At 50.1% G+C, this 21,436-nt stretch overlaps 10 protein-coding genes across 10 annotated transcripts; 5 read left to right on the plus strand and 5 right to left on the minus strand.

Moving 5' to 3' along the window:
* Positions 1–286: 286 nt before the first annotated feature.
* Positions 287–1,601, minus strand: N7525_004930 (uncharacterized protein; the record flags this gene model as incomplete). Its single annotated transcript, XM_002565321.2, has 2 exons — positions 287–1,102; positions 1,155–1,601. The coding sequence occupies 2 exons, from the start codon at positions 1,599–1,601 to the stop codon at positions 287–289; spliced, it is 1,263 nt and encodes a 420-aa protein (XP_002565367.2).
* Positions 1,602–2,601: 1,000 nt separating this feature from the next.
* N7525_004931 (uncharacterized protein) lies at positions 2,602–4,282 on the minus strand (the record flags this gene model as incomplete). Its single annotated transcript, XM_002565320.1, has 5 exons — positions 2,602–3,150; positions 3,211–3,635; positions 3,682–3,755; positions 3,807–4,034; positions 4,086–4,282. 5 exons carry the CDS (start codon positions 4,280–4,282, stop codon positions 2,602–2,604), a joined length of 1,473 nt encoding a protein of 490 aa, XP_002565366.1.
* A 1,231-nt stretch (positions 4,283–5,513) lies between these two features.
* On the minus strand, positions 5,514–6,250 carry N7525_004932 (mitochondrial 54S ribosomal protein bL19m; the record flags this gene model as incomplete). Its single annotated transcript, XM_002565319.2, has 2 exons — positions 5,514–5,992; positions 6,055–6,250. The coding sequence occupies 2 exons, from the start codon at positions 6,248–6,250 to the stop codon at positions 5,514–5,516; spliced, it is 675 nt and encodes a 224-aa protein (XP_002565365.1).
* Positions 6,251–6,482: 232 nt separating this feature from the next.
* Positions 6,483–7,632, plus strand: N7525_004933 (uncharacterized protein; the record flags this gene model as incomplete). The annotated part of the gene is made up of 2 exons (XM_002565318.2): positions 6,483–6,591; positions 6,650–7,632. The coding sequence occupies 2 exons, from the start codon at positions 6,483–6,485 to the stop codon at positions 7,630–7,632; spliced, it is 1,092 nt and encodes a 363-aa protein (XP_002565364.2).
* A 265-nt stretch (positions 7,633–7,897) lies between these two features.
* N7525_004934 (uncharacterized protein) lies at positions 7,898–9,759 on the minus strand (the record flags this gene model as incomplete). Its single annotated transcript, XM_002565317.2, has 4 exons — positions 7,898–7,993; positions 8,049–8,723; positions 8,774–9,162; positions 9,219–9,759. 4 exons carry the CDS (start codon positions 9,757–9,759, stop codon positions 7,898–7,900), a joined length of 1,701 nt encoding a protein of 566 aa, XP_002565363.2.
* A 102-nt stretch (positions 9,760–9,861) lies between these two features.
* N7525_004935 (uncharacterized protein) lies at positions 9,862–14,648 on the plus strand (the record flags this gene model as incomplete). The annotated part of the gene is given in 13 exon segments (XM_061213225.1): positions 9,862–9,910; positions 9,994–10,016; positions 10,093–10,418; positions 10,475–11,034; positions 11,432–11,559; positions 11,571–11,678; positions 11,740–12,361; positions 12,412–12,509; positions 12,557–12,799; positions 12,855–13,208; positions 13,260–13,503; positions 13,560–14,074; positions 14,139–14,648. The coding sequence occupies 13 exon segments, from the start codon at positions 9,862–9,864 to the stop codon at positions 14,646–14,648; spliced, it is 3,780 nt and encodes a 1,259-aa protein (XP_061070246.1).
* Positions 14,649–15,132: 484 nt separating this feature from the next.
* On the plus strand, positions 15,133–16,414 carry N7525_004936 (uncharacterized protein; the record flags this gene model as incomplete). Its single annotated transcript, XM_061213226.1, has 5 exons — positions 15,133–15,371; positions 15,473–15,504; positions 15,560–15,621; positions 15,684–15,808; positions 15,865–16,414. The coding sequence occupies 5 exons, from the start codon at positions 15,133–15,135 to the stop codon at positions 16,412–16,414; spliced, it is 1,008 nt and encodes a 335-aa protein (XP_061070247.1).
* Positions 16,415–16,680: 266 nt separating this feature from the next.
* Positions 16,681–16,964, minus strand: N7525_004937 (uncharacterized protein; the record flags this gene model as incomplete). The annotated part of the gene is made up of 2 exons (XM_061213227.1): positions 16,681–16,877; positions 16,934–16,964. The coding sequence occupies 2 exons, from the start codon at positions 16,962–16,964 to the stop codon at positions 16,681–16,683; spliced, it is 228 nt and encodes a 75-aa protein (XP_061070248.1).
* Positions 16,965–17,544: 580 nt separating this feature from the next.
* Positions 17,545–19,146, plus strand: N7525_004938 (H3 histone acetyltransferase RTT109; the record flags this gene model as incomplete). Its single annotated transcript, XM_002565313.2, has 1 exon — positions 17,545–19,146. The coding sequence occupies one exon, from the start codon at positions 17,545–17,547 to the stop codon at positions 19,144–19,146; it is 1,602 nt and encodes a 533-aa protein (XP_002565359.2).
* A 208-nt stretch (positions 19,147–19,354) lies between these two features.
* Positions 19,355–21,250, plus strand: N7525_004939 (putative ceramide glucosyltransferase; the record flags this gene model as incomplete). Its single annotated transcript, XM_061213228.1, has 3 exons — positions 19,355–19,364; positions 19,408–19,642; positions 19,702–21,250. 3 exons carry the CDS (start codon positions 19,355–19,357, stop codon positions 21,248–21,250), a joined length of 1,794 nt encoding a protein of 597 aa, XP_061070249.1.
* Positions 21,251–21,436: the final 186 nt, after the last annotated feature.

The raw sequence follows: 21,436 nt of genomic DNA on the forward strand, positions 1-21,436 counted from the left end.
ATCAAAAGAAGAGAGGGAAACTTTGCAACTTGCTATCCATATTCAAAATCTAGGCACTCTCAACTTGCTCAACCGACCAGTATGAGAAAGAACCCTATGATCACATGCAGTTTTTCCAAGCTTCGATAATAGACTGCAAGAGTTTCTTGCCTCACCTTTACTGTCTTAAGCTAGGGATTGTGTTTCTTCCTTGGAGTATGGACAGAAGGTGAGTGCGCGGCATGGGAGCGGCCTACTGAGCCACTGCTCTGCCTTGGGGCTAAACGATTGGTGATAATTTATAAGCTCATATCTTGTAGAACACATTTCCCTCGAATAAACGACGTGCGGTCCTTAGCACTCCCACCTGCCTCACATGAATATCCCCTTTACCATTTACACCCAAGGTTGTTTCAGTCTGCGTAACACCAGCTGGGTGTCGAATTCGTACTGGGGAAGGACTCGCAATCCTTTGCCCGTCAATTTCCAACCCATGCTTGGGGAAATTATTGGTTGTCGATCCGTGGGCCAACTGCCACGCAACAGTTCCATGAATTGCCGCCGCTGCCCCGATGCATACGGCACCCGTAATCTGGATACTCGGATGCGGCTTTCCCATTGTAAAGGCAAGCACATCTATGTCTGAACTTATATCTGTAGGCGGGGATAAAAATGCAATCTTCGGTGTGCCTCGAACCACGCTCGCACTTTTCACGTCCGAGGCCAATCCAAATCGCACCGCACCTTCTCGCCGAATGTCTTCAGCAAGCAACATGAAATCAGGGTCCGCTGCAGCTGGCCACGTTGGGTAGCCCTTCACCCTCAACGACCTAGAATCGACTAGTACAAATGGGTTGCCAGCATCAACGAGACTGACTCGCAATTGGATGGTCCCCAGTGTCTTTGAATGAACAGTGAAAGTCTCCTGTGTTGCACCGCTTGGAAGCATCTTCCCGGTCATACTACCCTCAGGATCGAGAAATGCGACCTTGATGGGACTTGATGTGCCCTCAACACCGGGAATGCTGCAATCTCCATCGTCTCTATGCCTGCCCTCCGGCGACAGCTGGATGGTTTCCGAGATCGTTTGCTGAGTGTTTGTGTTGAAAATCCTGACGTCGATCTGATGTCCAGTCAACTCTGAGATAAACATGAATATCTAGCACCTTCCTCACCTCGCTTTGACCTGCCTCCACCCTCAAAAGACCTTCGTCCAATGAAAAAGGACCCACTCCAGATGCTATATTCCCACAGTTTCCAGTCATATCGACTTTTGCTTGATCAGGGGCAACCTGGACAAACGTATAGTCCACATCGATGCCCGGTCGAGCTGACTTCGCAACGACTGCTACTTTCGAAGTAGTTGAAGTGGCGCCTCCAATCCCATCGAGCTGTCGGCCACCAGCATTGGATGATCCCATTGCTGATAATAGAATAGGCCCCCACTGTTCGATGCGCTCGGGCAAATCTCTTCGATGGATGAAAAGCCCCTTTGATGTTCCTGAGCGCATCCAGACTGCGGGCAATGACCTTCTTGTCGGATATGGAGCATATTGTCTCAAGGGAAAGTGATTGGAAACCGCGCAAGTTTCCGCGATCGATACTGTTGCTGCTGTAGACATGATAATTCTTGAGCACAAGGTGGCTCGCATTGATGATTCATGACGCAAAGCTCAAGGCCTCGACCATGATTATATGTAATATTTCAAGTCAGTTTCAAACTACAAGTTTCCACTGTCGGCATTTGCTCACAAACTACGAGTTGGGTGGATCTCCGCTCCGCGGGAGGTGATATCCCGTGGGACGAAGACTCCATGGCGGCAAATATCCAAAGCGTTATCAGTGCCGTGGCAGCTTTTTCTGAGGAAACATTTCCCCGGATATTTGGATATTAAGCGGGACACGGAGACATTTTGATGTAAATTGACCGTAGTACGATTTCACAAAAAAAAAGGAAAAGTATGGATGTCCCCCAGACCGAATTTGACTTATTCGCTCAGCTTGGTTACCTATAACCTCAATCAGACCAGTTGATACGCCTTAACAATTCTCGTGTCTATGTACGATCATGTTTCATTAAGGTTTCTCAAGCTTCGATATGGCCCCCAAAGGCCCTAAATAGGAACCGAGGTTTTTGTTATGGTCTAGTGGTAAAATTGGCTGTAGTTTTTCCTACAATATTCAAACCCTAGTACATCGAAAAGCCTAGGACCGCATAGTTGCTGCCGGTAGGAAACTTCGCATCTAAAACCCCTAACAGTATACTAACTAACTATGTAGTTAACTAGTAACCAGTATGCCACCCTTCGTACTTGATCACCTCTTCTCCACGGTGTGGCGTATTCACTGCTAAATTGACAAAGTGATGCACCTTTAGTTCTCCTATATGTAATCAATTAGATTTCCCCCTCTTGCTCTAGAGGTAGACTGGTGGCATGTTGGATGATTGAAGAAGGAAGGTCTTATTAATTGACATGTTTTGCGTTGGGTGAGGCGTATTTCATTGGTGTTGCTAAATCTAATCCCCGAAAACAGGATCAAGATGATATATTTCAATACGAATATAACTGTTTCACCCTTGATACGCAAGATTGCAGCTTGTGTTTCTTCTAGCACGCCCGTCTAATACATGTACCGCCAGCCCCGTTCGACTCCGCAATCTCTGGACCATCCCTCTGTGGCATCTAATCTTCGATTCAGGACCTTAGCCCGATATTTGATTGCCCAACACAACACCACAGTGCATATACACCCGAATAGAATCAAACCACCTCCCATGCGATAGAACGGCTCCTGTGATGTGGGAAAGAAATACGGGCTGAACCAATGACTGGTTTGGCTGAGACAATTAGCAATGGCAATCAACGCCGCTTTTTTGCTCCGTGGAGAGGGCACAAGCGTTGTCTCCCACGAAAGCTGAAGATTGAGGCCCGAATAAGTCCCACTAATTAAGAGGATCATGCCAAAATAGCGCGCACCCTCATTGAGGGTCGATATAAGCATCGCCGCTCCCCCTGCACCCAGGACAATGGGCACGATAATGTGATAGCACGATTCTTGGTACTTGCCAGACGAGTACGCAATTGCGAGAGCTGATAGGTACGCGATGATATATGGAGGGGCCTGGACCAGGTAAGTGGTCAGCTCAGAGAATCCGAACGTTGCAAGAATCTGTGTCACATTGGATTAGCGCTTAGCAATCCACTGCATCTTAAAGTGGAACAGTCATACCGAGGGGAAAAAGTCCTTGAAGCTTTGGGCGTTCACGAGAGAGAAGTGAAGACCGCAAAATAACCACGTGAAGGGCTCTTTAACGGCGGCTTTGACTCCATCCCACGTGCCTCCCTGAGTCTCTTCGTGCCCACCATTGGAAACCATGATTCGATACTGAGCCATCTCCCTCTCTTGCTCGGTGAGCCACTTGGTATTATGGGGCCAATTAGGGAGAAGAAAGAAGGCAACAATGGCAACCAGAATGGAGGCTGCTCCCTCGATAAGGAAGAACCATTGCCAGGCGTGCAGCTGAAGGAGTCCGTCCATATTGTAGAGAATTCCTGCGGCGAGGAAACCTGAGATGACATTGGAGATGGTATTGCCTGCATGCCAGATGGCCATTCGCGTGGGGCTTTCTTTCTTATTGTACCAGGAGGAAGTCACTGCCAATAGTAAGTAGGGGTATATTAGAGAATGAGAATATCTTACGGAGAGCGATTCCAGGGAAAAAGGGGGCCTCGGTCAACCCCACAAAGAACCGGCAGACGCAGAATCCCACCCCACTGGAGATCGTCAGCTCAAGTTTCCGGTGAGTTTAACCTAAGCAGTTTTACCTTTTCATGGCGGGCATACATATCGTGCAGATGCTCCATGCCAACATCATGAAGGAAAGCCCAGTCCGAGGGTTAGATTTGGCCAGCCATAGGTTCCCAGGAAGCTGGCCGATGAGATAACCAACATAAAACATCGATATGCCTGTATTCCACACGGTGTCCGACATCTCAAGGTCCTCCTGCAGGCCGGCCAGCCTTGCATTGGATACGTTGATGCGGTCGAGGTAGCTGAATCAAGTCAGTGCGAAATTTGGCTTCCTTGCAACAGCATAAACCTACCTCATGAGAAACATGACGGTGATGGTGGGCATCATACGCCAATCAATCTTACGCAACAAGCCCTTCTCTAATGCATCTAGGTCCTCTCTGTTTAGACCTCGCAAGGTGTCAAAAGAGGCCTGGATGATCGAGGGGTCCACCTCGTTGACATAGTCAATATGATCAGATATGGCCTTGGGTGTCGAGAGTTCAGTCATTATGCTAGTATTGTTGAGGTAGATGTTGTAGAGCTGCCTTGAACCTTCTTAACTTCCACAGAAAGTTGAGCGGACAGACAGTATTATATGACAAACCCTCCGCATCCCTCAGACAGTGCCAAGAGCTCATCAAAAAGTTAGTCCTGTAGTCAAATATGGTTTTTTGGTAAGAAGAGAGACTTACGCTCACGGCGACGGCTTCCATCTTGCCGCGGACCAAACCTACCATTTACCGTGGGATTGAGATGTAAAAGATATCCGCACTTCAACAGAATTAGTTCCCTTAAGTAATGATTGGATAGTACAAGTGGGCATAGGACCATGTCTGTGCGGCAATTGACTCTAGATGGCCATATAGATGACCCTATACTTGACGCATGCACCCCACAACAGGGGTACCCCGCAAAGTCACCCCAGCCTCAACGCGGGGAAACTCTCCTCGCAGTCGCTTCCCAAGCTAGGTCAAACACTACCTAGGTACCATGCAGGCCATTCCTTGACACTTTGAAATGTATTAATCATTAGCTCAACCAAAACGCCACTAATTAATTCAACTAAATCGACTCATCTATCTGGTCTTTGTAAATACTGTTGACGGGTCGATGGGATGAGGTTGTGGTTGACGTCCCGGCTCGGAACTTGCCGCTGTTTGTCACCCCAGAAACAAACAGAAGACATGAGAGTATCAGTACATGTACCGGTTTGTTTGACTTGATGGTTAGTGGTTCCAGCAAATGTTAAGCTGGGGGGTGCAAGTCGGGGGCCATAAGGTGGCTGGACTGGCAAGGGGAGTACCTAGGTAGGCTCAGGTTCGGTCAGCTCGGGCCGATAATCTAGCCGACATTTCACTATATAACTAGTCAAAGTCGGTGCCTTAATCTTTCTGAACAGATATAGCGGTCGTAGGAGCATTATATCGTTAGGAATAGACTTGCTTTGGTACTGAGACTGTTCCTATTTATAGAGCGCTTGCCTTCCGTTAAAAATGTCTATATGCTTGCGGGCGTTATCCGATACGTACCTAGGTATATACTTGATTCCCTCTACCAGGTGAGACCTTCCTACCTTGGCTACAGAAACATGGTACAAGATGGCATGGGCGCTAGAATAGAACAGCTCAAAATTGTATTTGATATCGCAGTTTATAAACACAGATGAAGTACAAAATGATAGGTAGTAATACAGCCACACGTATGCAAATGAGGGTCACTCCAGACGCCCTCTAACTCAATCACCGCCGACGGTTGCCGCCACCCAAGAAAGCCTTCTTCTGGCGAACATAGCTGGCAACAATGTTCTCCACGCTGCGGCGGTCGTGCTTCTTGTCTCTCAAGAAGTACAATCTCGCCCTTCTGCGCTTCTTCTCCGATCGCTGGACAATCTCCACGCTGTTCACGTTGGGACTGAAGACCTTGACCGACATTTCAACAGCAACACGAGTGAGTTCGTTCCGCATGAGGAACGACGTTTCAATTCCGCGTAACTTGATGCTCATCACAATTCCGTTGAATGGGTCGCCGTTCTTGAATGTAACTCGTACGATGTCGCCGGTCTTGACACTGCGCGGGTTCCGTCGGTAGTCGAACATGGCCTTGCGTTCACCCGTGGGGTCGAGGACTGCCAATTGCGATTCGGTAACCGCTCCGACGGGATCTTTGCATGCTTTGCGAGCGGATGGCGGAGCAGGGTAGATCTTGAGGGGCTCGCGGTCTACATGAGATAGCGAGGATTAGTAAATCTCGCGTCTGTTTTTCTCAACTGAAAGGACATACCAGGATCCGGGCGAAAGCGAAGAGGTATTTGGGATAGGAATTGCTCAGGCATGTTCGGGGGAAGAGGTACCCGTTCGGGTCTCTTTGAATAGGCCGTCGAAATGAATCGACGGTTGACAAAGGGTTGGATAGGCTCTGAAGCCCTCACCAAGGACCTCAAGCAGCCCAGCGGGCGCATTGCTGGTAGAGCCGCCATGGTTGTGATGAGGATGTCAAGTCAAGAAAGTCGGAGTCGAGTTTTGGCCGGATCGGCAGAATTTCCGCCAAGCCTCCAGTTACCCGTTCGGGTTGCAGATAACAGCGAATCTTTTTTCTCGTCCAACCCTAGGATACCAATCAGTCTCGTTTTCTTGTTTTTGCTTTGGGGAGAGTCTATCGGCCACTACTCCCATACCCTGCATCGCTTCATACATAGCCTCTGATCACACATGATGGCGCAATTCGCCATGAGCAGGCTCTTCCGCCAGAGCACCACCAGCCCGGTGCGCCAGTCTATTCTGAGACCGATGCAAGCCCGCAGCTATGGTTCAAACGCAGGTATGCATTAATCTATCCATAATGGGTATCAAATTCTCATCGGAGGCGACCGGAACAGCAATCCCAACCTTCACCTCAACATCCTCCCCCGAGTTAGACGAAGCTCTGGAGCGTTTCCGCAATGAGCTGTTCATACCTCTTGCTCTCCCCAAGCGACAGAGAAAGAGTGTGTTCAGGGAGAAATACGCCACACAATTGCAAAATGAGCCCATTACCGTGAAGATCAGCGAGACCGAAGAGTTCACCCTAACACCCAAGACGCGCCACGATCTGCCATCGAAGAAAGACGCGCTCGAGGTTCTCAAGATGATGGTCGCGGCCAAGAACTTCAGCAACCTTTTCCCGTACCTCAGTGCACTCCGGATGTCAAACTACGCCATCAACAGCGACCGGTGGGAGTACATCATTCGCAAAACCAGCGACGCCGGCAAGCTTTCAACCATTATCGAGTGCGCCAGACAGTCCCAACGCACCGGCCTGAGCCTCGGCAACAAGAACATCGCTCGCCGTCTGTTCTTCGAGCTTCACAGGACAGCCGCGAAACCCAATTCCGCGGGGAACCCCGCTGTCAAGGCTCTGAGATTGGCCAGGGAGGCAGCTAGCCTGATGGATGCTCCCGAGCACTCCGTTGAGGACATCCAGGATGACCCCAAACACCAACCTTTTGTTATTGGCACGCTTTTGGAACTCAGTGCTGTATGTGCGCAAATGAATGAGGCCGACATTGACTTGGTCCGTGGCTACGCTCAGAAGCTTGACGCAGCCTGGTCACGAGGAAATTTCAAGGACGATGCGGCTACTAGCTTTGAGACTATTGAGAGACTCGAGGAGAACCTTGCCATCTACAACGGCATGCGTTTGGCCGTTGGGTTGCCCAAGGCAGCACAAGACACTGGGAGTTTCAAGACTCGCTGTAACGAGCTTAGAGATGTCTTGATCTCGCAGTTGCAGAAGGTCAAGAACGCCAATGTGCTTGGGGACAAGGTGGCTAAGAAATTGCTCAGGCCAAAGCCCGAACAAAAGGCTGAGGAAAACGCTTGAGCTTTATTATGATTCCTTTTGGTGTTGATTGAGCCACATCGGCATGTATATTACTGTACTTCCCAGATATTCTTGAGCTGGCCATGTATTTCAGAGAATAGATCTTTTATTTCATGCCACATCTGACCCCGCTAGGTGCTATTCACATACACGCAACGCAATAGTTCGGTCAGTTACATACCAAACGTCCTGGCAGTTCAAGTTTCAAGTACGCTCTTAAAGAAAAGAAATGCTATTTCAAATGGTCACTTCGTGATCGACACGCTCAGGGACACAACTCCAAGGTATTGTCCTTGCTGATGCGGACTCGGCCGGTAAGAGTGGTGGTGCCGCCAACAACAGCAGGGCCAGAGACGGTGAGCTAAGAAAGTTAATGTTAGTTATATATGAGGGCGGTGGAATTGAGCCTGACATACCTGTCCCTCTTCCGTCCCATCAGGAGAATCTTCGGGGACATTGATCAGAGTGATCTCAGTGCTACTCAGCGGAGCGCCAAAGTGGCTAGGGCCGGTGAGGCATCTGTAGTCAAAGGCATTTGTTTGGGCAATTGCACCAGCAACACCAGGACCAGTCAGGGCATACACAACCCGAGCCCCAGTGAAGATTCTAAGCTCGGTCAATTGCTCGGAGGTAAGATGGGCGGCAGGGTTGCCATCAATTCGGTGGGAAATGCAAAGCAGGCGCAATTCATCTAGCGAAAGCTCAGAAGTCGGACTGAAACGAGCCAATTGGCTGAAAAAATTGCGCGTCGGCATGTTTCCTGCATCCAAAGTCCGTGCCTGAAGCCAGCGTCCAAGAGAGGAAATGATACCAGTGTGCGGGCGCATAATATTGTCGTGGTATTCGGCCATAGTCTGCGACGAGGCAACAATGACTGTGGGAGACACACCAGCCGTGGCCAGGGCAAAATCAACATTCTCTCCAGCGACAGAGTTAAGGGCGATAGACGAGTTAGCAAACAGTGCAGCCATAGTTGTGCAGAGCGGGTAGGACCGAGAAAGGGAGTCAATAGAAAGAACAATATCGGTTGGGTTGAAGCGCTGGGTGCGAGGGATAGTGGAGGTTATGGCTCCAATGGCAGACACCAAGTTCTAGTTGGATGTTAGTCAAAGTAACATCGCAAGAGTTGGGTCACCCTTACCTCTGGCTGGAAATCAATAAATTGGCCGGATTGTGAGGAAGACGGCCAAACGGTGTTGACAGCAGGGGCTTCTGTCTTCGGGTCGTACTCGGGCACATCATAGCTGGCGAGTTCCTTGAACTCCTCGACCAGTTCGTGCCAAACTGCAACCTTCAAACTATCCTTGACATTCTCGGGAAGTGCGTTCCAATCCATGTGTCTATTGCCATACTTGGCGACCCAAAGGACGAGCGACAATTGAGTGTTACCCTTGACGATGAGAGGCAGGTCGAGAGATCCGGCTTCAGCAATAAGAACATCCGCTTTTGCCTTTTGAAGATGGGCTGATAATGTCTCTGCTGGAAGGTTGTGTGGCACAATGACTGTTTTATACCCATAAAAAGCGCCAGCTAGATTGCGCAAGGTTAGACATCGAGACTCACACATGGAATGATAAGGAACTTACCAAAGATTGTAGCTAAAAGCTCGATTGAGTCTGTAAGGCAAACAGCCACCGTCTTCGCGCCAGCGTTTTGGAGATGATGGCCAATGACATTGATTTCCTGTGTCACCTGGCCGAAAGAGTGCTCGATGGCCTTTCGACCTAGGACAGTGTAGATTTTGCCTTGCTTGCCCGAAAGAGTACCATCCTCATTCAGAGCTCCACGCACAGCGGTCTTCCAAATATCGCGCAGGTCTCCTCTTCGACCGCCAGTCCATTTCGGGGCGCCCGGGTCCTTGACGTTCAGTCCGAAGCGGAGAGGCAAGCCATGTGGGGTTTCCAAGCATCTGTAAGTAGCAGACTCACCCTGCTGGCGGATTGGGGCTGCTGTCGATTGGCGAGCGAGCAGGAACGGATGGATATCTGGATCCCGAGACGAAATGACAGAGTAAACCGCAAAAGCGAGGACAACCCCGGCGACAACGGTAGTGTAGATATTCCAGTCGGCAAGAACATCAGCCACCAAAGCATCAAGCTTCTCCACAAGTGAAGTATCGGCAGCCATTTTAGTTGGTCAATCTGGGGATGAAGAAGTGTCAACAATCAGCGACTATGACGTTGAGGGGGCACGGCGATAAGGGGTGTGTCAGCTTGGCCGGGTCAACTTATGCCCGCGCAGCCCCTTCCTCGAGCGCAGCCACTTGAGGATCGTCAACGTATAGCCAACAACAATACTAACGAATTCCAGAAAGAACAGTTGTTCATACCTAGGTAGCTATGTGCATTTACTAACTTACAGCTCCTTGTGTTTGTTTCCTCCAGGTAAGTACTGAACAAGTCATAATACCAGTAAGTCCATTCCCTGTTGTCAAAAAGATCTCGGGAAAAAAAATAACAGCCTGAGCGCTCATATACAAATCGGTGGCTGACTTCACGATTGCAGTCTCGAGTCAATTCCATCTCAACATCCATTCTCGACAACATCTTCACCGCTTTAGCAATGGCGACTCAATCTCTTCCTTCCACCCCGAAAGCGACTCCTCCGCTGGCTCCTCCCACCCCAGAGGGTACCCTGACCCCTGGGAAATGGCGACACCCTCAGCTGGATGAGATCGTCCGGCGCCAAAATGCAGCTACATTTGATCAGAAAAATGTGAAGAAGCTGGTTTGGAACGGTGCAGCTTTGATAATGAGCTGGTCGTTTGGATCTACTCTCAAAACCTAGTGAGTGCGATAAGAACTCGGGTGCGTCGCGTCGCGTGCTAACCGCCCCATTTAAGCTCACGCCAATTTTTTGATACCAACCATATGTATCAAGAAGTTCCGTTATTCATTCTCCAGCTCTTCCTTGTTTTCAACATTCTAGTGGCGCTCTATCCCCTCTTCCGGCCTAAGGACGACCTCTCCGACATTCCCCTTACCCCCACCCAACGCTCACTCCTTGGCTTGGATCCTGCTGTCACACCACCAGCAACTCCTGGGACAACATTCGTTACCCCGCCCAGATATCGGCTATCCACATCACGCAAGGCCAGTCCTGCAAGCAGACAGCCCTCCCCCATGTCCGCAAATGCAAGCTTTTCTGAGCGACGCTCTTCTATCAGCACACCCTTCTCGCCTGCCTCCAGTCCTTTGCTTTACAAAGCAATGTCAAACGGGGGCAGGGAGTCTGTTCAGCGCCAGAGCTTTGGATCCGCATCCCCTCTGGCTCGAAGTAACTCCTTTGGGGAGTCAACCATGAGCATGGCCCCAAGTACGCCTTCTCCGCTTGTGGGAAAACGTGGAAGCCTAGGAGTCAAGAACAAGTGGCTATATGAGAGGAGCCGGCGGCTTTCTGCCAGTGGAGGAGCTCCCTGAATTCTTTTGCAGCATTCTGCAGTCTCGCGAGCAGGCGCTTGGGTCATTCATGGTTTTGGTGTTTAATGTCATAGCGGTTCACCCATTCACAATGTATTACAGGGATACCAATTCAAGGTTTATTGTTAGACGCTGGTCTCATTACACATATTTGTGTTTATAAAAATTGGAGCGCTCCTGGATATCTTTTCCGACCTACGTAGTAGGTATGGATGCTAAAAGTGTCTTTTGATGCATGCGACTAAATAGTAAAAAGTTAGACAAGGGATATATACAAGACTAGCTACCATTCGATCTCATCTCACATGTATACGGAGTAGTCCCTGTAAGTCGTACTGGTGGCAATCGGCCGATCTGCCATACCCCGTGTTCAAGCCAAGATCCCGCGCCCGGACAATTAGGACCACCAACCACTTCTAGCACTCAGCAAATAATCAGGCAGAAAGCGCCCTCACCTCACCAACACATTGACGTTTGCTGTGGAAATCTGCATGAAGCCCACAACGGCGTGATTACCAGCTTCCTTCCGCTATGGGAGCTTCGGAGTCCAAGCTTGTCTTCAAACAGGGCATCTTCCGCCTCTCGGAGGAACAGGAGATCCCCGCAGACGACCCGTACTGGACCAGAGTACGTTCCGATACAAAATGACTATTTGTCCAATAGACTCGGAATCTAACCATGCTGGCAGTTCTGGGAGCTTCCTGAATCAACCGAAGATGTCTTTAGCCTTTTCACACCGGCCGACATACGACGCACGCGAGATCATGCCTTGCACAACTTCCAAACACTCCTACTCGCAGTCACGTCGCGACTAACGGTATTGAAAAACCATCCCTCGTTTCCCGACCCCGATCTGGCCCCCGAGCGTGATGTCCTCAATTGCATTCGGATCCTCACCCGCCTCCTTCCATATGTTTACGAGGCGGAACATCTGGAGCAATGGGAGGATAATTTCTTCTGGGCACGTCGAAAGAGAAGAACCAGGCAGTCCCAAATTGCTGGGGAGGTCCTCTTTGATGAAGCACAGCCGGAGGATAACCAAGAGGCAACGTCACCGCGCGCAGAGGATTACGAAGATGTGAAGCCTCTTGCCGAGGAGTTGATAGATACACTGGTGGACTTGCTCTTCTTTGCCGACTTCACAATCCCTCGACTTCCAACAGTGAAGAGCAAGGTCTCTTTTTCAATTTGGCAGAGTGGTGTTGGCTGCAACACAGCTATGGGGTCCAACAAAACATTCGAGAGCAACCGATGCGAGATTCTACGGCTTATGCTTACTCTGACTGGAAAGGCCATGTATTTGCCGTCTAGTGAGTCTCGAGTCCTATGAAGGTATTCCAACAATTACTGACTGGTATAGATACATTGCCCGTCCAAGGCGTCAAGGCAATTACTTACATCACGACGTGTCAAGATAAGCAGGCTGTCTTGACTCTCCTTTGTTCTCTTCTCAATACAGTACGTTATACTTACTAGGCGGTGGGAGCCATGCTAATTCAAAGCAGGCAATGAAGTATAACCCTGCGTCTTGGAGAGTCCCATACGACCATGTTGTTTGGAAAGATCCCAAGCAGATATTGGTGATCTATTGCGTGCAACTTCTCCTTGTCCTCTTGATGTATCCCATTCCAGAAGACGGTCGTGGGTCTCCACCGAAGAATTATTATCGCCACTACTTTGGCAGGCTACACAGACCTCAAGACTTCCAATTCCTGGTGGATGGGATGACGAGAATCCTGAATCAGCCGGTAATTATTGTCTGCTAAATGATATATTAAGATATTCGGCTAATTGACAAACCAGATGCAAGCTACTGCTTCTTATCTCCCTGGGAGTCAAAGATCGGTGAAATGGGCCCCTGAGATGTTGGTCCTTTTCTGGGAGACCTTGCAATGCAACAAAAGGTTCCGGTCATTTATCATCGACTCTAATCGCTCTCACGACTTCCTTGTGCTATGTATCTTCTATGCAATGGAGTATAGAATGGATGCTTCCAAACAAGGAGTCGTCCGGATGTGCGTTTTCATCCTTCAGACAATGAGTGCGGAGCCAACATTTGCCAAGAGCCTAAACAACAGCTTCGAAGCTCAAGAGACCTTACCACAATCGATTCGGCTACCCAAGTTCCGTGGGTCTTATGGCGACTATTTGATCACGGTTTGTCTTTTGCCCCCATCTGAGGGCATAATTCCATACTAACCACCGCAGTCAATTCACACGTTGATGACAACTAGCAAGGGGAATCTCGACACTGTGTATCCTGCGCTTTTGATCATCCTCAACAACATTGCTCCCTATATCGAGCGCATTTCTCCAAGTGCCTGCTCGAAGGTGATCCAACTTTTTACTTCTATGTCTTCGCCCAGTTTCTTGTTGGCGAATGAATCCAACCATACTCTTCTTGCATCATTGCTTGACTTCATCAACATCATGCTCGAGCACAAGTTCACTGGTAAACTCCCTACCCGGATCTTCACTTTCCGCCCAGCCGTTTCTGACTTCATATAGACAACCCATATCTCGTCTACTCGATACTGAAATATAGGCAACGCTTTGAAGCTGTGCGGGCCTTCACTCTCGAGAGTGGTCAGCAAGAGATCGAACGGCAGAATGAAAGGAGGAAAGCTGGCAGTTCTTCAGATGTCGCCACCAGCCCTACACTTTCACAGTCAGAGGATGATCTGCACACTCCTTCGGGTGCCCGGTCACCATTGACTCGAATCCCCGAAGAGAACAGTCCATTTGCAATTGGCGATGACGACTCCGATGATGAACGTGAGGAAGAGGGAGCACAGACGCCATCTCAGTCATCATTCTCAGCTCAAACCTCACGGAGGCCCTCCACGACATCCACCATGGACGAGAACGGAGTGCAGCAGGTGCGAGCAATGTCCGAAAAGGCGCGGGGAAAGAAACCCGCTGGACATCCACCTTTCTCCCGACAAAACAGCATGACCAGTCAGACGAGCATGTCTGCTTTATTCACCCCCTCTGCTAGTGGCTTCACTCCAACCGTCCCATGGGTAAGTTTCGTTGCAGACCAAATCACCTTTCCACTAAATGTTCGCTACTAACAATATTTCCCAGCTCGAGTCATGGTTGCCCGAGCTTCCTTTGCACACAACTCTCACCATCATCTCAGCAATTGCACCTCATATACCTGGTGCAGCGCTTGCGAGCGCTGCCAGCCCGGAGGCCCGAACACTAGTCCACAATCTCCCTTCATTTGCTGACGAGCCCGAGGTTAAAAGTATAATCTCCGAGCCCACCCCGGTTCGCGTGCAATCCTTCGAGTGGTCTGCACTTTCCATGGGCTGGTACGAATCGCTGCTGTGGGGTTTCATCTTCTCCAGCGAGATGGTAGTCGGTTCCGCTTCTGGTGCGACGCCGGGAACTGTTGGTGTCTGGAACGGTACAGCTATTAAACTCTTCAGAGTCCAAGAAGCTGCCGCTCAAGGCCCGACCTTGCTTGCGCCCAAGGGTGCGGTTGATGCTGTGGGCAGCAACTTAGTCCAGCGCATCGGAAACCTCAGTCTTCGGGGTCGGAACTCACAAGACTCCGGTGCTGCCTCTTCGCCAAGCGTGCGGGAGGTTTAAGGTCATATTATCGTGACGTACATAGATTTCCTTTCACAACTGGCCTCTTCTTGGACAATCTTGCCGTCCTCGGTCCTCGAGCTCCCTGGATGACTATGTTAGTCTGGCGATTTTCATGTTCTTTTAGCACCTTCTGGCATTGATGCCAAATACCATACATTATTATCCTCTGTTTCTTGTAGTCTGTCTAATAAACAATTAAGTACGATCAGCTCTTAATTGGTCTTGCACCTTGCTTGAGTGCTGTTTTGCTTCCACTAGCCAAGATTAAATGATCAACTTTGTTTCTTATATATTGAACTCGTATATTTTTCCCCCTCGGCGTTATGGTGATTACTGACCCCTTAGAACCCCTTGGGGAAACACGTGCGTGAATCTGCCGATCGTCAGTGCAATTTGCCTCTTCAATTCAATTGAATTCCACCTTCTTTCAATTCCCCGATATATAAACGAGGGTCAATTCTTTGAGTAACTTCATCAGGTAATGCTCTCTGCCTTCATGTTGTTCCTCCCTGCCATTGTTGTGGCTCTCGTCGCGGGTCCGGATCCAGCCGTTGCGGCGATCCCCTCTACCCTACAGAGCATCTTGAAAAACACCCACGGCAGCAAAGAATATGGTTATCCCACTGATCTGACAAGAGATCTCTTACCTGTGAGTCCTATCCATGATATTATGATCCGTACATCGATGGACACTGTGAAGCTCCTCGCCATCTGGACAATGTTGTTAATTCTAAGGGCCACGAATGTTTAGATTCCTGTTCATTCTCACAAGTACGGATAATTCCATCTCACTCCTATTGATTATGTACTGATCTTTCCAGTGACTATTGGCGTGACAAGCCTTTCTATACCGGTATGTCGGAGCTCTAGTGTCTAGTGTCTACTTCCCCTGACATGACCATGCTCAGGTCTCTCGCATGGCTGTATGTCTACCGAAGCTGATGTCTGGCTATACAACGGCACCCTTTATGTATGTTTGATTAACCTGTCATATCTTGCACGTTCTTGTGGGTAGCATACTAACTATACAAGGTTGGTCACGATGAATCCGCCCTGACGGAGTCACGAACTCTCGAATCCTTGTATATCAATCCCATTCTGGATGTCCTGGAGCGTCAGAATCCTGATAGTGCATTTATCTCATCGCCCACTAAAAAGTCAGTATCTGGTCGGGGCCCAACACGGTCTCACTGCTAATGCTTTGTCGAAATAGTGGCGTGTGGGATACTGTTCCGGACCAAACGCTTTACTTCTTCATTGATGTGAAGACATCCGGCCCGGAGACGTTCGAGGCTGTGATTGATGCTCTAGAACCTCTACGAGAGAAGGGATATCTTACTACCGTCAAGGATGGCAACAACGTTACCAATGGACCCGTCACTGTCATCGGCACGGGCGAGACACCGTTCGACATGGTTGCGCCCGTCAAAGACCGAGACTACTTTTTCGATGCGCCTCTCGCGGATCTCAGTGATCCCAAATACGCTGGTGTGACTAGCGCTGTCTCGCCTATTGCTTCAACGGATTTCCAGGAAGCCGTCGGCAAGATAACTGTCGATACGGACCCGATCCTCTCAGACGACCAAGTAAAAGCTCTCCGAGCCCAGATTGCCACTGCAAATGAGCGCGGGATTGGTGCTAGATATTGGAACACGCCGTACTTCCCAGTTCGTACACGAAACCTTGTCTGGAGGGCTCTTTTGAGGGAAGGGGTCATTCTGCTCAATGTCGATGATCTGGATGCTGTGGCGTCTTACTTTTAAGCAACATCAAGCCCGGGAAATGATATCAATATCATACAGTCCCTTATGCATTTGATTACATTTATTCTCCCGTGGCTTTTTACTGGGATGTAAGTTAATAACCCTGGTTGAATTCCTTCCAGGATCTTGCTTGATTCAAAGATAGAAAGTACCGGCTTCTCTGTCGTCATAATTGTATGTGTCTTAATGCGCCGTCTTCGCCCTTCCCCAGACTCCCAAGGTAAATCCTTCTGTCAGCTCCTGCCGAATAGATACCATACCGTGTCTCATTCGCTTCGCAGACATACACGACACTTGTGTGGCGAGTTCTTGACATCGATGTGCTTGATTTGGCGACCAATGCAGCGTTCATCCTCCTTTTTCATGTGTCGTTGACACTTGATGAACTCGCCTCCTGCTGAGTGACCACAGGTGTAACGGATCTGCAACTGGATGCAGACCTCCTGGTTGTTGAGGTCGGGCACTGAGGTGCAGGGTCAGTGGCGTTTCTGCACAGAGTTAACACAAATTCAGTCTTACCTATGAGGTCTCCGGAGGTTCTGTGAGACATCTTGATCGGCGTGACCAGGATGCGGCTCTGTTACACTTGAAGCTGTGCTTTCCATGTTTGATGAAATGTTAGTACAATTAGTCTGCTCAATGAAATATCAATCTGATTAGCCTACTTACCTTGGTGGTATCTTTTGTTCTGCTATCCACTAGTAGCAGAGTCTGGGTTGAGTGATGGGTTGGTGTTTGAGAGTAGGAAAACCGGAGAATCTGAGGGAAGTGGTGGGATAACAGAGGTCCAACACTTCGAAATATCACATATCAGGTGGCTAACGTTAGTATCGAGCAAACATGCTAGGCAGCGCGGTCTCTATGAATAAGCCTTTCCCATCTTCTTTCATTCAGGTAGTTATACATATCCTTTGAAGTATCTGGTCTAATCCCGTTGCTAAAACCTTTCACTACTTCACTACCACTTACTTAATTAACCCCCCCAAAGACTTTCTGAATGTCTACAGATCGACCTTCCTGAAACGGCAGTATATGTTCCTGGCACGTGATCTCCAAGGGCGCGAAATCGAGCACCGCGATCTCCAGCTCCTCTCTTCACCTTTTCCACGACTCTCATTGGACGAACGAGAATGGAGGCAGATCTGGCAGATCTCTTGGCCAAGGTCCTACCCACCGGTGTTGAGATCACCGTTCGCCATGTCTCCTCAACACCCACTCCGTGCGAGGCTCTCTTTGCAGCTGCGCCGGGCCAGGTCTCCGAACCGACATTCTGCGAAAATCATTTCCTCTCCGTGTCAATTGACCGCAACGATGAAGGTGAGACAATTATCTTCGGAATGGAGGTACTAGTCTACAACGCGGCCCACTTGACAACCATCTTCGTCTCCAAGGCCGACTCAACTGGACTCCTGCATCTCCTAAAACTGCCACGCAGGGTATCTGTCCTGAGACTGGTATCCAATACATTTCTCTCATTTCTGGCTCGGACTCGCCAACGGCCCGGTGTACGTCTGGTCGTGTCGCTGTTCGCCCGCGCCCAGAATCAGTACTTGTTCCCAGGCAGCATTGAGAACGCCGAAAAACACGTTCTGGACGACCGAGGCCTAATAAAATGGTGGTGCCGTGTTCTAGACCCGATTTTACGCGAGCATGAGCCAGAGTCTGCTCTTCAGGAGACGAAAGCGCTGGATCAAACAGTCGAAGCTGCCAAGGCCTCTGCCACCGCATACTTGATTGTTCCAAGCTGCGACCGCTTTGAAACACGCAATTTCTTCCCGCCTACGGCCAAGAACGACGCGCAGGATCGCCCACGGTGGCTCAACAGCTACCCACTGAAGCAATTGTACCACGATCCCTCGGCTCCTCCCCGCTGTTTAGTGCCTCGTTTCCCCGATGATCCCAAGACTCGTTTTCTCATCGACCTAGACGGTGAACTTCCCGAGGAGAATGAAGCCCAGCCTGACGCTCCTAATGCCGGACGCTGGCGCAGCGTACGGTCCTTGGACCAATTCTGGGAGATGATGTCCTTCCGCCAGGAATGCTCTGCTGGTCGGTTAGTCGGCTTTCTGTGGTTGGTCATCAATCCTCCTGGTCTGATGAACTCAACGTCAATGGAAAGCCAAACACGCGGTTCCTCTGACAACGGCCTGGCCTCGAAGGGAGTAGAGGTTTCTGCGGCCATTCCGAACGAGCAGAAAGTGGAGAATGGCTCTAGCCAGTCCGAAGAAAATGCCACCTTGACGAAGGCAACAAAAATTTCCACGACCGCCGATACCTCTCCTAAGCTTCCCCTGGATGGTAGATCTAGTACAGTCAACCCTTTCGACTGGCCAGAGGCCGGACGCGGACAGGTTGTTCTCAGTGAAGCAGACTACAAAAAGATGATGGATTCAGTTTTAGATCATTTCTATGACGAGAAAGAAGTTGTTGCCAGTACCAAACTCTACGTTGACCTAGTTTCTTCCCTCGCGGATGAGCTTACATGGGGCAAGAAGGTTGTCGGCAGCAATACCACAAGCAGCACTGCTTCCCAGCCTGCCGATACCAATACCAACAATGTCCTTGACCTCGGGCTGATCCGCAAGCGGAAGAAGTCATTGGGCGAGGGCACGCCTGTTGCGAATGAAACCCAAGCACCGAGTGGATCGGGAGACGCGCAACCAGCTCCGTCAGAGCCGGCAGGAGTCAATGTGCTCAATGCGAGCTTGGTCCGGAAGAAGAAGAAAACGTGATTAACGGTGGTTTGCATTTGCTTTAGGTATATGGGAGAGGTGGAGTTTGGGGGCCATATTGATCATTTTCCTTCATGTTGACATTCGACAATAAACAAATAGCCATAATTACTACAATTGAACTACATAAGTACTTTCCTTTACATCCGGAGGTTCCGAGTAGGCAGCTACTTTGGTACATCGCATTATTTATAGTGTCGGAAAAGAGATGCCCTCTGGTTGGTCCAATGCAAGTCTTGTAGCTTGTGAGGGCGGAGACAGCCAACTGCCGAAATGAAATCCACATCCAATTGCTGCTTCTCCTTCTCCCTCAGAATGTCATTCTCATCTGCTTCTATGTTGCTTTTCCTTTGTGTCCCATGCTAAAGCCTACCTTTTCGTTCCTCCTTCGCAGGTCTGACGATGGCTCGCTATACGTGTCCGTCGCGATCGGTTGGATTGCCCTGATCTGGTATACATTCATACTGGGAGTTTGCGGCCTGGGATATTTTCAGATGTATGATTCGGCCTACTTTCTCAAAATGGCATACCGCTAATTGAATTCCTTCTGCTCAGATGGAAATATTTCCTCAGCAAGCCACATCGGTCACGGCTAACGAAAGCCTCCGTCTCCGACGTACCGCACGTCACCGCCATCCGGCCTGTCAAGGGCCTCGAGCCGCACCTCTATGACTGCCTCGCTGCCACCTTTCGACAGGACTACCCACGCGACAAGCTCAGCATTCGGCTCTGTGTAGCGACGCGCGCCGATCCGGCCTACTCTACCCTTTGCAAACTAATCACCGATTTCCCCCATGTCGACGCGTGCATTTTCGTCGAACAGGAAGATCCGCTCTTGCAGCAAGATGGCAACAATACGTACACGCTCGGACCGAATCCCAAGATCCGGAATATGAGCCGCGCATACCGTGAAGCGAAAGGGGATATTGTCTGGATCATTGACTGCAATGTCTGGGTCGGAAAGGGAGTCTGTGCCCGGATGGTGGACAGGCTGTGCGGGACTGGACCCTCATCGAGCAAGAAATACAAGTTCGTGCACCATCTGCCTGTGGCAGTGGATGTGACCGGAGATAGCAACCTTCGTGAAGAGCGGCAGGCACTCCTAGATGCCAACCCGGAAGGCACGGGTGCTAATGCAGCGGCTGCAGCGATGCCATCCGTCCGTCCGGAGGATGGGCCTGCAGCCATGATCGCGACTGGAGGCGGTCGCTTGGAAGAGCTGTTCCTGTCCTCCGCGCACGCCAAAATGTACACCGCGATCAACACGGTTCTCGTTGCGCCGTGCATCGTGGGAAAATCCAACATGTTCCGCCGCTCCCATCTTGACTATCTCACCCGTCCGTCGGCCTCTGAACCGCAGACTCGCAATCCCGGCATCGATTTCTTCTCCGACAACATCTGCGAGGACCATCTGATCGGTGATCTGCTGTGGAAGAAGCAGGTGCGGGAAGAGAAAGAGCTCCGCGAGCGTTGGGGCAAGCACGCCATGGTCTTTGGTGACATGGCTATCCAGCCTGTCGCCAACATGAGCGTGCCGGCCTACATTGCCCGTCGTATCCGATGGCTGCGAGTCCGCAAATTTACCGTTCTACTCGCTACACTTGTCGAACCAGGCACCGAGTCATTCCTATGCACACTCTATGGTGCCTGGGGCATTACCACTGCTCTGGCGCCGTATCTCGAGCGGAATGGCATGCAATTTGCCTCCCACCTTGGAACGTGGGGTGCATTCTTTGGCTTGTTCGCACTTGGCATGGTGTTCTGGATCCTGGTCGATTGGACACTGTATATCAAGCTGCATTCCGGAAAATGCGTCGAATTGGACGAGGATACTCCGGCTTTTGCTCGGCCCCAACGCTACCGATCATCCCAGGCTACCCGTCGCCCGTTCATGCAGTGGTTTGCCGCCTGGCTGGGCCGCGAACTGCTGGCCCTGCCCATCTGGATCATGGCGGTGTATGGCGGTGTGACTGTCGTCTGGCGGGACCGGCGCTTTAAGGTCGGCTTCGATGCGAAAGTTCGGGAGATCGGCCCTTCTACTCCACCACCTGTGGAGGTTTCGTCTTCTACCGGAGCGGTAGCGGGCAAGGTCCGCAGTGATTGAATTGATGTGTAGATGAGAACATACGAACATTATGTATATGTACTAGAGCAGCATTCCGGGGCCTGCGGGGTCTTCCAATGTAATCTTAGGATGAATAGAATCAAATGCATTAATATAGACACTAACAAACAACATATGCAAGAAAAGAAAGTACCCGTATTTCCAATTCTATGCGTGAAATCTTAA

The sequence above is a fragment of the Penicillium rubens genome, assembly GCF_028828025.1.
Source record: "Penicillium rubens strain IBT 27055 chromosome Unknown utg000002l_segment0_segment0, whole genome shotgun sequence".
Taxonomy (NCBI): Eukaryota; Fungi; Ascomycota; class Eurotiomycetes; order Eurotiales; family Aspergillaceae; genus Penicillium; species Penicillium rubens.